We start from the raw sequence: 14,931 nt of genomic DNA, 5'->3' as shown, positions 1-14,931 counted from the left end.
TTCTCATCTTAAGTTGAAATAGTAGTATAATTATAACTCCTTTGGTTTATCCTCAGCTTTTAGATAGTAAATGTGTATATAGGTCGGGCTATAAGGCCGTAACCTCACACGACCTGCAAACCTTCGTCTAAGCACCTCAGCTTGTTTTACTGGACTGGATATATCAACATTCAACAGTAGAGTAAAATCTCAAATAATTTGGTAAATATTAAACTGTCTCTAGATTTATGAAGATACAGTGGTGTGGAATATATGCATCGAATTAGATTATGAGCTTGTTATGTCTTTGTTGTATTGGGTGAGGTTGATGGTGAAAATAGCATGTGCAGCTTGCACATTACACAGGAGCATGGCACATGCAGCTCACAGGTTCACATATAGAAAAAATATAAAAATGTTATACCAGATTTGAATCATTTTGAAATGATAACATTATTTCTGTATTTAAAATTGCAATTGTATCTTAAAGATTAAAATAAATCTAAATGCTTTTCCTGTTTGTTTACCCACGTATCTGCTTTGTGCTTTGGGTAGAAACAGGTGTGAATCTTCTTGAATGAGGGGATATAGTTGCCTTTTTTTTCTTCTATATTTGGGTTAAGGGAGAATTATTGAATCCACACTGTAAAACCTTGTTGTGATATGAACTGGAAGCTTGCGAGCCTCATCAATCTGGCAGCAGGTGAGGATCTCCCCCCCGAACAGACTTTTCATGTATTTTATTGAGCTTATTTGCAGTTTTTCCCAAAGCAAACAGTCAATAATTGCACGAGCAGCTGGTAAAGCACAATGTATGATCACAGGCCATATTGAAGCACCCACCTGTACTAGCAAACAGCTAGAACTGAGATAGAAGGCAACTTGTGCCAGGGACTTTCCACAACCTTCTGTGTGTGCGTGTTTGTGTGTGTGTGCATGCGTTTGCGTGCACACGCTACATGAGTGTGTGAAGTGCTTTTTGACAAGCACATGTTTCTGCATTTGGGTGTATGCATGTGTTCTTGGGTGTGTGAAGGGCAATGTGTGCAGACAGGGTGAGTGAGTGAGAGAGGTGTGATGTGCAGACATAAGAAAACATGCAGAGGAGCTTTTGCAGTTATGTGGGGGAGATGATTATCTCACATTTGGTGTTTTCGGGGCATGCATTGCTAAAAGAAATAGGCCTTTGTGTGTTTGAGAGAAATTACAAGTGCATGGAGGTAAATATTCATTTAGTAAATGTTGAGATTGTGGTTGCAATATCTTTTTATGGCAACAAGTGATGTTTTAATGAAGAGATACTGTGTATAACACTTTGTTGCGACGCAAACATTGCAGTGTTTCCATGTAGCATGCAAAGCTGAAGAGAAGGAACATTATACCCCAAAGCAACAGAGCCCACTCTCCTTCACCTTGCATATTCTACATCCTTTACTACCCAAAGTAGATGTGGTTATAACATAGAGTTTCATCATTAAACTGACAATTCCTGCCGTTCCAGTGTTAGCTGCAGGGGCTTTGTCTCACACGAGACAGGCTCTCTGTATTTTTATGCTGTAGCCCACGGAGGAAGCAAAGGCTAAAGGGGGTGAGACAGGAGACCAAGCGGCGCTGGAAATCCCCTTCCCTCAGCAGGCCTGCTTTGCCGAAGACACACACAACCACACAGACACACACACACACACACACACACACACACACACACACACAGGGCCCAGCTGAGGCCCACATCAAAGGGGCTGCTGCTGTTCTCATCACCCTCCCTCCCTCTGTCTTTCTATATGTCTCACTGTCCCCCCGTCTCTCTCTCACCTCTGCCTCTGTTTCCATTAATGTACATGTGGCTTTCACCGCTGAGGAGCAGTAGTCCTCTTTCATTTTCTGCGAATGTCGAGGAAATTGCTTTGAATGAGCCACAAACGTGCCCCTCTAGTTTTGTGCCAGGTACCCGATCTCTCTACGGCACTTACCTAACTTTTGTTAGTGCTCTGTGAGTGATTAATCGTCACGTGCACGCTGATTAATCCCAGAGACGATGTGTCAGCACATATGGTGCTCAGGTGTGGTTTGATACTTTATTTTAGGACGCGAGGTTAAACTGGCGTACACCAGATTTGGGTAAGTCGCTGAACTGGTCTCCCCAGAGCAGTAAACACCTCTGGCCCCCACCCCCACCGCTCAAGGGCCGCAAAAATGTCAGGTATGCTCCGAGTCTTCGGACGAATTGGGGCCGGCACGTGGACACACAGGTGGGGGATTGGCACAAGACAATTGAAGCAACGTTTTGGCTATCACAAGTACACACACACACACACACGCACATTCATGGCTGCACCAGTAAACACTCAGTCAGATTGTGAATTCTCAACTCTGGATTTTCCCACTTAATCACTGTTTGCCCGATGACTGGTGCGTGCCTCACGTCTTCTAGAAGGAAGAGGCTGAGATGGATGAGGCGAGTCAGTCTTGTCTCTGCTGCCCCAGCGCACAGACTCTTATATAAAGGCCTGTGGTGGATATGCTTTATCGAACTTGCTTATATTCCAAATTTACAAGACAAGAAGCTTTCATTAGATGATGTTTTGCATCCATCATTCATTTACAATTATTTCTGTATGAGTCGTTTTTCATGCAAAACTTTTCCTCAAATCTTAAAAAAAAACTTTTAGTTACAAAATTAGTTCAGCAATGACTTTTATTATGCACCATAGTAACCCCAGTTCGCCTCTTCTATTAAATACAGCACCACCCCCTAGTGGACTGAACAGGAAATGCACAATAAAGACGGTAAATATAAAAAAGTTTCCACAGCCAGCCAGACCAACCTGACACTGGTGACTAGCTTCTGGAAAAAAGGTTTATACATACATTCATACAGTTCTACACAGTCTGAAAACATATCTGCCTTCATTGACTAAGCAGTAATGTATCTGTACAGGTAATAGCAGAGAAGAAAATAAACCAGAATTATATGAACTTCTTCACACATGAACAGTGCCTCCAGTGGCCATAATAAAGTATATAACACAGTTTCAGTGTTTCTATCTTTGTAAATGATCTGTGATGGGCTCCCGCAGCTGAAATCAACATAAAAGAGCTTCTCAAATGGACATCGCTTCCAATTGGTTCAATTAATGATAACGTCTGTCTAAGCCTCAGTCTATATGGAAATTATAAAAATAAGTCCATTTGGGAAACAGAAGGATGAATCTTTTACTGAAATGTGAACTGTCAAACATAACAACAAAATTGTTTTCATAAGGAAGACCTTATTATTATTAAGCCACAATGTATCCTCCCAATAATATACTTCTTTGGATCAACATGCTTATTATTCCCCCCCCATAAAAGCTACTGCCCACAAAAGTAGCAGTCCAATGAGGGACACAGACACTGTCTCCTTCTCTTTTAAAAAATGATGAATTGATCGGGAGGTGAGGAGGAGTTCAACACAAAAGATAAAAAGTGTTTCAAAAACAAATTGCCAACCTTTCCTTTAACTTGACTGACAGGACTTATCGTGACATCCTTATCTGGCTTAATTCTTTGGATATTAATAATGACTAATTATAATTATCCACCAGACAAAGTCCCATTTGCATGTGGAAACTGGCCCCATAAATAAATGAGATTCTCTTGAAGACTCATTTTGCACACCGTGTGTGCAAAGGGAAATACAAATCTTAATGTATGTACATAAATGATTCCAAAACATATCAATTAATGATAAAGACGAAACCACCAGGAGCTGTTTTTCAGTAGTTTGAGTCTATTTCAGCTGCAAAGGAACCTCACCTTTGACGCACATTTCCATTTATGCTCCTAACAACAACATCCATATCAGATCGTAAACATGATTTCAAAAAACCTGCCCTGTCACTGGGTGTTCGAATGATGTACGAGCCTTCATCAGTGTGACATGACTCTGTGATCTTGGCTGTGCAGGGCTGTCAGTGGGTGGTATTGTCTGTCAGTTTTCTGGGAGGCCAGGCTGTGGCACGGACCCATTTCACAACGTGACTCTCACAGATGAGCTGTCTCATCACGGCACCACCACAGAATGACGTGCTGCAGCATGTACTCAGCAACCAACAGGCTTCGCTTTTATATCTTGTTTGTGAGTTTGAAGGACGCCAAAGTCTGAATGTGTAGTTTCACATCCTGTCTAAATGACCAGTAGAGCCCAGCTTTTCTTTTTCGGTTTTTCCAGGAAACAGCTATTTTGCAGAAAGAAAAGCTTAGTTTTCCTGTCATGGTCGCTGCCCAACATTTCCATCATAAGTCGTTTTGTTTCTCATTAAGTCCTTAAGTACTGGCGACGGGCCCAGTTTCAAGCTCCCCCTCTCAGGAAAGCATAACCACTTTCAAATTACTTGTTGAGATTGAGACATTTCGAGACATTTTTTAAATCCGAGGTAACGCTCACGGTTCGTGGCACAGAGATGTGGGCGGTATCGAGCTTCTCATCTAACTGACTGTAAGGAAGCCAATGAGAATTTGACCAGTATTATGCTTCCACAATAACAAATTAGTGTATGTTTTGGAAACGGGCTGAGAAAAACTCACTGCACTCTATTGTCAAAACTATGTGATGAGATGGAGGTTTCTACAGAGTAACAAATAATTATGATGAATGAAGACATCGAAAAGATCGCAATGTTGGCTCTGTACGTCAACCGACACACAAACACACATATACATTCACAATTGTTGTTACTCTAGCACTGTAAGAATAGTTCATGACCCTGCCAGTGTCTTAGAGACTCTAAAGCTGTTTTCAGGCATGAACTCTAGAGTTTGCCTTTCACATATGAAGAGCACAACAGGAGGCCCAACGGCCCCCCTAAATCACTAAAGCTGCAACAAGTTTCACACAATCATAGATAACAGGTTCCTGAATGCGACGGATTTTTTTCATCAATTACTCCCTGGGAGAAATGTCAGAAACATCATCCACACCTTTATTATCCTGACATTTTGCTAAGGGGCTGGCAGGAAAAGTTTCTGAAAAAATGTCTGAAACAACTGACTCTGACATTTGCTTTCTCACATGCACCCCCTCTGGCTAATTTCCCGGAAAAAAGTCCGAAGTTCAGTGCACGTCTGAAAGTGGCTTCATACGCACTCCCCCATCACACCCAGCAGCGTCCACTCAGCATGTTGTTGATCTGTGAAGCTGAGTGCGTCACATTGACAGTTGGCGGTGAGGGGCGTGGCTGCTGCGGAGGTCGTTCGGGGACCACAGAAGCCCACTCTGACCTGAGAATGGGGACATTGTGCAGCGGGTGGACAGAGTCGCTGACCTCAGATCGGTCTGCACACACGACAACACAGGCTCCTCTGTTTGCGCCGACAAGCATCAGTCACATCACTCCCGCTGCAGCACCGAGTCACAGACACTGACTTCGTGGAATAAAACAGAGAGACATGTGTAAAAGTCAGACAATGGTTTTATTAACAGCTCATTACAGAGTTACTTATTAAAGCAATAGAAAAAAATGCATGAATTAAGTGCAATCAGTTTGGTAAAATAAATACATAAATATCAAAAATCGTACTAAAAACTGTTAAAAATGTAACTTTGCATGTCTGGATACAGACTCAGGGTAACAATGCTCCCTGCCTTTATCAAAGATCTTCACGCCTCATCTACTATTACATGTTTTGAATGTGTAGCAGATGAGGCAGAGAGTTGGAGCAACAAAGAACAGGACATTTAAACCCGTTTTCATTGTTTTTTTTTTAACAAAATGTCAGTAGTAACCAAGGCTTAATCTGCTCAGTGCTTCCACAGACATTGAGTGCAATAAGAGCTTAATGAACACTAATTCAGACTACAATCAAACAGGTGAGGGCGTGTTAAAGTAGCCAGCTCTTTAGCGCAGCCAGGTGGATCAAGGCCACACTGCTTTGAACAGATCTGGACAAAACAGCATCAGATAGTTGAACAACTTCATCCAAATGTGAGTGTGCGCGCTAAATCGAAGGCTATTTGACATATTGAATCACTTAAAATGATCTTCAAATATATGTTAGTCTAGATCTGGCACTGACTGGGCTGTATTGGTGAATAGGCACAGTGTCCGGTCCATCTGAAGCACAGGGGAGCAACGTATAACCTTCACTCCACAGCGGGCGCTCAGATCTGGGACGCTGCTGCAGCTAATAAAGTGTTGAATAATGTTGCGAGGAGCCTGAAATGGAAAAACGGTTGCTCGAGCAGGTAAACTGGATCATTTTATTTCATGTCCTGGCTCGTACTGTTTGTTTTTTAAATATCACACCTCTTGATAATTATCCAGCGGTTACTTTATCAGTTGCTACGCTGTTGCATAGGGACACCGCCTCTGCCGTCCTTGCCAATCAACCACCATACAGCAGCACTGCCCATCTGAAGCTGCGTCGACACACACAAACCAAACGGTGCTCGGTGAAACAAGACAGTGGTCCTTCTTCAACAAAAAGACAGACATTAAAGCTCAAACGTCCTTTCCCCCTCCCCCCCCGGGATGGTTAGGTCGCCGTGACGAGAGCGGGGACTCTGATGGTGTTCGGCGGTACCCGATTTTCATCCTCGATCCGATAGGTCACGTCGAGGCGAGCGGCGGACGCCCCGGCCCGCTCCGACACGGCGACGGGCTCGTCCTCGTCGTCCTGAGATTGTAGATGGTCGAAGGTTCGGTCTGCTTCTTCCGACAGTCGGTTCTCCTCTTTCTCTTCCTCCCTCTGACGCAGGGACACAAGATTAAATCAGCTGATTGGCAAATACAAAGACCCATTAACGCGCTGTCAGAACTGTAACGCACCTCTTTCTTCATCCTGTAGTATTCGTCGATGGCGTACTGATATTTGGCTGAGGTTATGCCAAAGAGGGAGGCCATCCTCTCGCCTAGGTAGTCACATGCTGGAAAATCAGAACAGGGGGAAATTGGTATTAACACAAACCAACACACTAACAGATATGATGTAGTGCCCATTTTGGAAAAACTTATTCCACTTTGGTACAGTTCAAGTAACAAACCCCTCTTCTAATTCTCTATTAGCTGAACAAATGCAGCTACTTAAAGTCAGCAGCGTTGATAATTCCAAAAGGTCTACAGCTTCACTGACATAAGGTGAACTGTGAAATGTGTATTTTTATAAAACTAGTTAACTGGATTCGTAAAGTTTGTAGACTGGAGTTCTCCATGACCCAAAACCCCCCATGCAGCAGCAGCAGAACTGTGAGTGCAGCATTTCATATGACATGAGACCAAGCAGTGATGACCTGCAGCACATAACATAAGCAGCAGCAGCAGCAGAGAGTGCTATGAAAGTGATAACGAATACATTAAATATGACATGAGTTTAGTATGATTATGTAGAAGAACAAGGAATACTATCAAAAGTAAGGCTCCATCTACAAGCTCGCCAACCCACACAAGCTGTGACCATCTGACTGGGTGAGATAACCATCACTCTGACCTTTTGACTGACCTTCTCTCAGTAGAAAACACGCCAATGAATAAGAAATGGAGGAAGAAGCTGCCAATGACAACGAAGCACCAAAGTGTGTGGATCACAAACCGACCGACGAATACAAGGCTGTCCAAAACACATCGGATAACTCATCTGCTGGTTTTCAGCACAAGGGAGACGAGACACAAGTGAAGTATTAACCTCATCTGGATGTGTTTTCAACAGACTGTTGGAATATATAAACACAACAGCAAAGGGTAAGAGAGTTTCTCTGACTGAGGGACAGTCATCGCTGGTCACACATGTGAAAATCACTGGATCTCAGACTCGTGCTTTATGACATATAGGTTGTATTCAAGTTGAGTATCAGTTCAGATTTGTTCAAACTTTAATTAGGCTCCTTTTTCTGATACAATTCAATTCAACTGACCTCTTTAATGCTTGTTAGAACTTGCTACTCTACTGTCAACACAGTCATTTGTCAGGTTCAAGCAGGGATGATGACCTCCAGACTAGAGAGTCTGAGATAACCTGCTCTGGGACAGGTTGACCCTATCGATGTATTATTACACATCCATGTGGGTGACGTGACCAAGCAGCATGAGGTGATGTGAATAAAAGGCGGCAACATGACATCAGAAAACCTGAGTTCAGCCCAAAGACAGCAGACTCGCACACTCATCCTGCATCATTACACTGGAGCTCCACGGCCTCCATGTTGTGAAGAAGGAACCTGGAAGAACAAACCTGAGACAGTGGACGTGGCCGCTCTCCACATGTGGAACCAGAAGTATGGACCCCAGGTCATCTTGGACTGCGACACAACAAAAATAAAGTCACCGTTATGAGGGACTTGTGCCACTGCTGCTTCTCATTTGAATTATTTGCTCACAAAACAAATCCCTTGTCCCTCTCACACACAAACACACACACACACACACACACATACACAGTCCTTCCCTCCCATCATCCCCTTTGTCCTCATGTGTATCTCCTTGTGCCCCCACACACAAATTCCCCAGCCCTCCTCTGTTCCTCACCCTCACCGCATCGACCGGGGAGGACAGCAGGTCTTTCCTCTCCGGCTCCTGGTCCTCGGCGTCCTCCTCGTCCGTGCTGTACTCCTCCATGGTCTCCCCGCTGGAGAAGTGGATGATCCGGCGAGGGACCTTCTCCCTCTGCTGCTGCTGCTCCTCTCTCTTGTCCTGCTCCCCCAGCTCCACACACTCAAAGTCCTTCTGGCTCTGGGGTGATGGAGTTAAGGATGGAGGCAAACGTGAAGACACATTATTGTATTATTGTTATTATTATGAGTCTCTTTTTGTACAAGGGGGGGTCAGTAAGTGGATGCAGCCTCCAGGTAGGATTCAAACACTGGTGCAGGGTGTGGGTTACAAATGAATAAATAACATTTCTCGTGTCACATCATCCTCATCACCAGGCAGAGCTGTGCCAGTGTCATCAGGGCTGCAGGCTGGGACAGCATTCGCCGCACTGTGCAAACCACAGGGCGACGTGAGGAGAAGATTTGCACTGACCTGCTCCACAGCCATGTTCTGTCCTATCGACACGTTCACGTTAGTGAGATACAGAGAAATTTCGGCCATTGTCACCGTCCTGCTCCGCGTCTGTGGAGGCTGCGCCTTCAGCAACGTCACCGCACGCACCGCCGCGACCGGAAGTGTCGTGAATCGCGCAGTACGTACGTAAGGTCCATGGAGACGCAGCGGAAGAGCAGTATAAAAACACATGTCCCTCAAATCTATAGCTGTCCATTTATTTAAATCATCGTACCGATTCAATTATTTCATAAACTCGGTAGAATAATTATATAATCTATTATTGATCATCTTAATGATATTTGACCGTAAAAATGTTACTACACAAAATCTCACACCCAGACTCCTAAATCATACCCCCAATAGATTTCCCCCGCAGGATTTCTATGTGAATTTAAATTTGAACATATATCAATACTCCACCACAAATGATTTCTACATTAAATGTATGCTAAATCAAATTTGTTTTGACATAATGTATGTATTTGCAGTTTGAGTTTATTTCACTAATATTTATTATCTGTGCAATGTTTGTATATATACACACATACAGAAGATATTCAAACCTTCAAACATGATCAATTGCTTAGTAGCAGTTGTTTAGTTATACTTCAGAATAATCCCATTTTAAATTGATATATTATATTTATATTATATATTATACGTATATATTTGTAACCTTTACATGCACTAAAATGACTTTAATTCCTTACTATTGTTTCATTTAAAGAAGGAAAAGATGATAACTACAGTTTTGAATTTAGTAAAAGCAAAGGCATGAACAGCCTTTTTCACAGCGTCATTTTAACAAGTAAGTGATACAAATAAACTGACAAATTATATGATGGCAAACATGTCAATGTCGTGTTGACATGAAACAAGTACCAAATCATTTAACAAACTTTTATTCAAAATTCATATTCAAATAAATCGCTGTATTACTGCTCCTAATCTTACATTTAAGTTGATTAATTTAAATTAAACAAATGAAAGACAATTATTCTAAATACTGTTATTAGTATTGAGGAATCATGTGAGTGAAGTCAACTACATAAATTGTCAATGTGGCGAAAGCATCATTCAAGGAGCCATTTTACTAAATTAAGCAGAAAGAACATGTGACAGGAAAGATGTCACAGGGAAGGAGCCATGATGATCCTACCTGCTGTATGCAAAGGTTAGCTGCTCTCTTTTAAATGTGATTACATGATGGATAAGGTCAGGTGTGCTTTGGTTACAGTCATGATTATTATTTTCCTACTAGACAAGATGGCTGCTGAGAGCAGGTCTATAAAGATAGATGAATTTAACCCATTTAGTTGTCCTGGGTCCTGGTATTGAACAGTCTTTGTTATTATTAGTTGTAAACTCTGTGTCTCTTACTCTGAAAAGTCAAAATGTCAGCTGTGACCAAGGCTGAGGCTTATTCCAAATGAGTAATCTCAGTTAATGTTGTACAAAAGCATAAAGTATGGCAGTAAACTACCCTGATAAACCTGATCAAAGCTGTGAAACTTTATACTCAAGCAAGGGTTTACAGTAAATGGATGTGAATTAACATTTCTGACGGGGATGGAATACTTGATGGGCTTTCAGAGAGCAGGCTCAAGGGCCCAGTGGCTCAGGAGACCCCAGCGTGTCTGTCTTTCTTTTTTGAAGTGAATACTATTAACATTTCTTATCTGAAGTTCAGAACTCAGTTAAAAGAAGGGATATTCCCTTTGGATCTTTTTCAATCTCCATCCTTGAATATTAAGTATCTGCTGATAGGAAGTCTGGTCTGATATGCATTTATAGGGTCTCATGGTTTTAGCTTTACAGTGTGGAACACGGCCAAGTACATGACGACTGTACTCAAGTGCTTTCTTCAAGTGCTTGCCCTTACCTTAGAAATTCCATTGAATGCTACTTTATACCTCGGCTCTGCTTCTGCTCTGTTAGGTCTTCCTGACTTGTCGATAATTATGTCCTTCTTGTTGTATTCTATTCAGAAAAAAGGGCGTTTTCTGTCATAGTTTCATTAAATTGTTGTAGTGCATTATATTATTCTGTCCTGTTTGAGCATTCAGAGGCTAATATTTAAGTCGTTGAACAGACTGAAACATTATAACTGCACTGGAGGAAAAAACTAAAGGATCGACTGATATGACAGATAGATAGATAGATAGATAGATAGATAGATAGATAGATAAATTGTCATAGCAACAGCCACCAATATCACAATTAAATAAAATACGAGGTAAACACACACAAAAAGGAAAAGAAAAATGTAAATACTTTAAATACGTCGTAAATAAGGTACAAAGGAAGTTATGACACTGTTTTGCAAAGAACAGAAGTGATAACATACTGATAAAATGATGATAATGTTCATAATATTAATAATTATTACTGTCTTTATAAGGTTGAGGTTCTTGCAGACTCAAACTTTTTAAGAATAAGTCAAATTAGCCAATCTTAAACATGCTACTACAAAAAGGCTGCTCACGTTTTATGCTCCAGTGACGACAATCGTACAATCGGTAAAAACTATGGATAGTCTCACTTTGCATCTTCACATAACTTCACATGACGATGACGTAAATTGACTTAATTCTTTTATTATGAGCATTATCTAGATTACAAATATAACTGAAGGTTTTGATTCCAGCACATTCACTTATAATCTATTACGTTCAGGTTTTGAAACTTTCTTCAAGTAAAGAAGCTGTATTCCGTTCACCCCTGCATCATTTTTAACTCAACTCAGCCAAAACTGAAGTTAGTTTTAACACCACTAGATGTCAGTAAAGGCCCACCCAACGCTGAAAGCTGACTCTGAATGGACAGTGAATTATTTGGCTCTGATTTGTACAAATCACCAGCAGGAAGCTGTACATCTGCACATTCAATCACCTTGTTTAGATACCTCCCCTCACCCTGGAGAGCTGCAACACAACTTCAACAGGAAGAATTTACTGGAAGTCACAAAACCACAGAGCTAACCCTCAGACCTATGATGTCACTATATGTAAACGCTGGAGTTTCCACATTAAAAATGCATGTCAGCCTCATTTTGTGGCTTCACACAAGTGTTTGCTGGAGGTGCATAAGGAAATCAGCTCAATTTTTAAACGGGTTTATTAGTTATGAGCCAAAATATGCATCCTCTACTCTAGAAAATCCCCATGGGCTCCTCTCCCACTTAGGTGCCAGTGGCAACATTTTCCATTTCTGTGAATATTAAATTTGTGCTGATTTACAGCTTCACCTTGTTTGGATTAGTTCAGATCAGAAATTGTGTTGCGGTGTTACATTCGCTCAGTCTTGTTTCCTATTAGTGAGTGACAGCAACATTTAAGCAGGCTATTTATAATCAGTCACACGATTGCTCAGGTCAGCTGTTTATCAGACAAAACATTATTAATCTTGAGCTGCCAGAAATTATGGATTTCTCTAAAGGGTAAAATCACCACCACAGGGATGTATCTGTTGTCTCTTAGAAAAAGGTTACCATTGTATGATGTCGCAAGTCACTGAACTTTGAGAAGCTGCAGGTCCCAAACTTCGTAACTGGATTAGATGCATAGATGGATGCTTGTATCAAATACTTGTTCACACCCAATTTGAAGCTTTTCCCCCCCAAAACACTTGGAATGAAGGAAGGATATATAAACAGTTAATAATTGGAAGCTGTTATCAATTTCACATAAACTTTAAACTACAAAGTGATGGCTTGAGAGGCTTTTGGTCGGTGTAGGAAAGTTCTAGCAACCCTAAAAGAATCGATTAAACAAGTTTATTATGTGTTTTATTTTATTTTATTGGATCCTACTCTTAAACCCAGATAGCATACAGATGTGGGCCACTTCAGGCAGTGATGCAGCCCTTCTGGCCTTTGTGGCCTCAACAAAATGAGTTTTGGCCTAAAGTTGCCCACTTACAAAAGAGCAAATGTGGCTCAAATATCCCAAGATAAACGAGGAGGCAAGGCAAGGTGTAATCTGGCTCTGAACCTTGGGAAGCCCATGTGGTAAATGGTGAATATGGCTCAACTACATTTTTTACAGGTTTGTGGATGTGTTTACCTTTTCTGGCTTTGGGGACACAGATATTTATGTTTTAAAATAAGACCTAAAGATTTGACTTTCCAAACTGTATAAGCGCAAATTAATGAAATCCGTTTCAAGATAATAGCTTTTCGAACAGTGTAGAATGGAAGATATTAGGATTGCATGGCGCTTTTATTCCCTCACCTTGAGCAAAGTTTGTTCAGGTGTCCAGTGTGTGTTTGTGTGTGTGTGTTTGTGTGTGTAAGAGAGATATAGAGTTCTGTGCACTCTTTGTGTCTGTATCTGGTGAATACATGTGTGGGTTTGCACACTATGTGTGTGTGTCTGTCTGTGTTCCATGCGAAGCAGAACACTCTCACTGCTTTTAATGATGGCATCCATATTATGATACGCTCCCTTCCAGCAATGTCCCTTTTACACCACGGGTGATACGAGCTCTGCTGTCGACATGATTCATCTCTCTCACTGGCCCATTGCTTCCAGATAGTTAAAGGTCTATATAGCCTCCAACATGCTTTTCACTGAGATTGTAGGAGTGTTGTTAAATGCTCTGTAGAGCATGGGAACAGAAACAAGCATTTTGAGAAGAGGTGAATCAACAATTACGACTAAAATACAAACATTTTTAGTTTCATCCATGAAGTACGTGATTTGTTCATTTTTAACCGGAGGGGATAGTCACCAAACATGTTGTGAATATTACTTTATAAACACGACATTTTACAGCAAAATTAGCAGTTGTACGTACGTTCTTTTAAACGCTGGTAAACCACAAAAAAAGGCCATTAATCCCTTTCTCATTTCCAGTAGAGAGGTTTGCCTTTCTGTTTAGTTTCTCCTGTGCATCATATTCAATTTCACAAATGCATCAAAAACTCTCACATCTCGTTCTTGCCAAATAAACGTGTTTACCAGGATGTCACGTTTGCATAACTACAGATCAGAGCTGCAGACTGTTTGACCCCGGAGTGAATGCTGTATGAATCCACTCCCATTGCACACAAAAAGCCAAATGTTAGCGGGTGTAAGAGGAATTTTTGACAATGGAAAAGGAACTACAAAGTTTATGCTGGATCCTAACTACTAAAGATTGTAAAATCTTTATGGATGGCCAGTTGGCCGCAGACCACATACGAGGGTAGGACCCCGGTGCTGCTGATGGTCAGTCTCAGTGAAACAGATAGCCGGTGTGTTATTTGTAGGAGACATGAGACATGAGGGAAAATGAGCCAAAGAGCTCAGCATTAACAATAGGATGTTCACCTGCATGCAGAAATTATCTACCTGCACACACAGCCCTCTCTCTCTTAGGAGATGGGGGGATGGCTAAGAGGGGATGACAGATTTGGCAGGTTATTAATTTTAGTTTAAAGGGATGGTACCCCCCCTCATCCCCTTACAAATTGCCTACTGCATCCATGCAATAAATACCCAGGTGTCATATCGCCACCACAGCAACCATACATCTAACTTCGTAAAAAGAAAATACATATTTCTTTCTTTCAACTTTGACCTTCCATTTTTCTTCACTTAAGAAAGTCACATTAGTCAGACACAGTATGAATCAGTTACTTCATCTTGCCTCAACCCCTCACACAGAGTCACACTTTCCCTTTTCAAATGTCGTAGCATTCACAGTACATGCCCAGCAGTTATTGTGCTCACGCTCTCTGTGCTTTGGCTCAAGGTTAGTCACACTGAGAGACTGATGTAGTGAATGACGGCGTTAGTAATCACACAGTTGAATTCCTCTCGCCCACTGAATATAATACTAATCAGACACAAGAGTTATATTTCAGACAACTCTGCCTTTTGAATAAGAGTAAGAACACACAATCAAAACTTGTGCAGGAGCCAGCCATTCCAAAATGGTCCCGTACCCA

At 41.6% G+C, this 14,931-nt stretch overlaps 1 protein-coding gene across 2 annotated transcripts; it reads right to left on the bottom strand.

Moving 5' to 3' along the window:
- Positions 1–5,411: 5,411 nt before the first annotated feature.
- Positions 5,412–9,103, bottom strand: LOC133973852 (protein FAM177A1-like). Of its 2 annotated transcripts, none has more exons than XM_062411924.1 (5): positions 8,976–9,103; positions 8,478–8,681; positions 8,185–8,251; positions 6,786–6,883; positions 5,412–6,705 (listed from the first exon to the last, which is right to left on the bottom strand). In XM_062411924.1, the coding sequence occupies exons 1-5, from the start codon at positions 9,042–9,044 to the stop codon at positions 6,493–6,495; spliced, it is 651 nt and encodes a 216-aa protein (XP_062267908.1). In that variant the 5' UTR covers positions 9,045–9,103; the 3' UTR covers positions 5,412–6,492. The 2 variants fall into 2 exon arrangements, with proteins under 2 accessions (XP_062267908.1, XP_062267909.1); XM_062411925.1 differs by having other exon boundaries at positions 8,484–8,681.
- Between the last annotated feature and the right edge of the window lie 5,828 nt (positions 9,104–14,931).

The sequence above is a fragment of the Platichthys flesus genome, chromosome 18, assembly GCF_949316205.1.
Source record: "Platichthys flesus chromosome 18, fPlaFle2.1, whole genome shotgun sequence".
Classification (NCBI taxonomy): domain Eukaryota; kingdom Metazoa; phylum Chordata; class Actinopteri; order Pleuronectiformes; family Pleuronectidae; genus Platichthys; species Platichthys flesus.
The sequence above is the reverse complement of the archived record's forward strand: the minus strand, read 5'-3'. Positions and strand labels throughout refer to the sequence as shown.

Coding starts and splice junctions, on each gene's coding strand:
- LOC133973852 (XM_062411924.1), bottom strand. CDS start 9,044: ATGGCCGAAATTTCTCTGTATCTCACTAACGTGAACGTGTCGATAGGA. Junction 8,682..8,975: donor AGAACATGGCTGTGGAGCAG/GTCAGTGCAAAT, acceptor CCATCACCCCAG/AGCCAGAAGGACTTTGAGTG. Junction 6,884..8,184: donor GGCCACGTCCACTGTCTCAG/GTTTGTTCTTCC, acceptor CTGATTTTCCAG/CATGTGACTACCTAGGCGAG.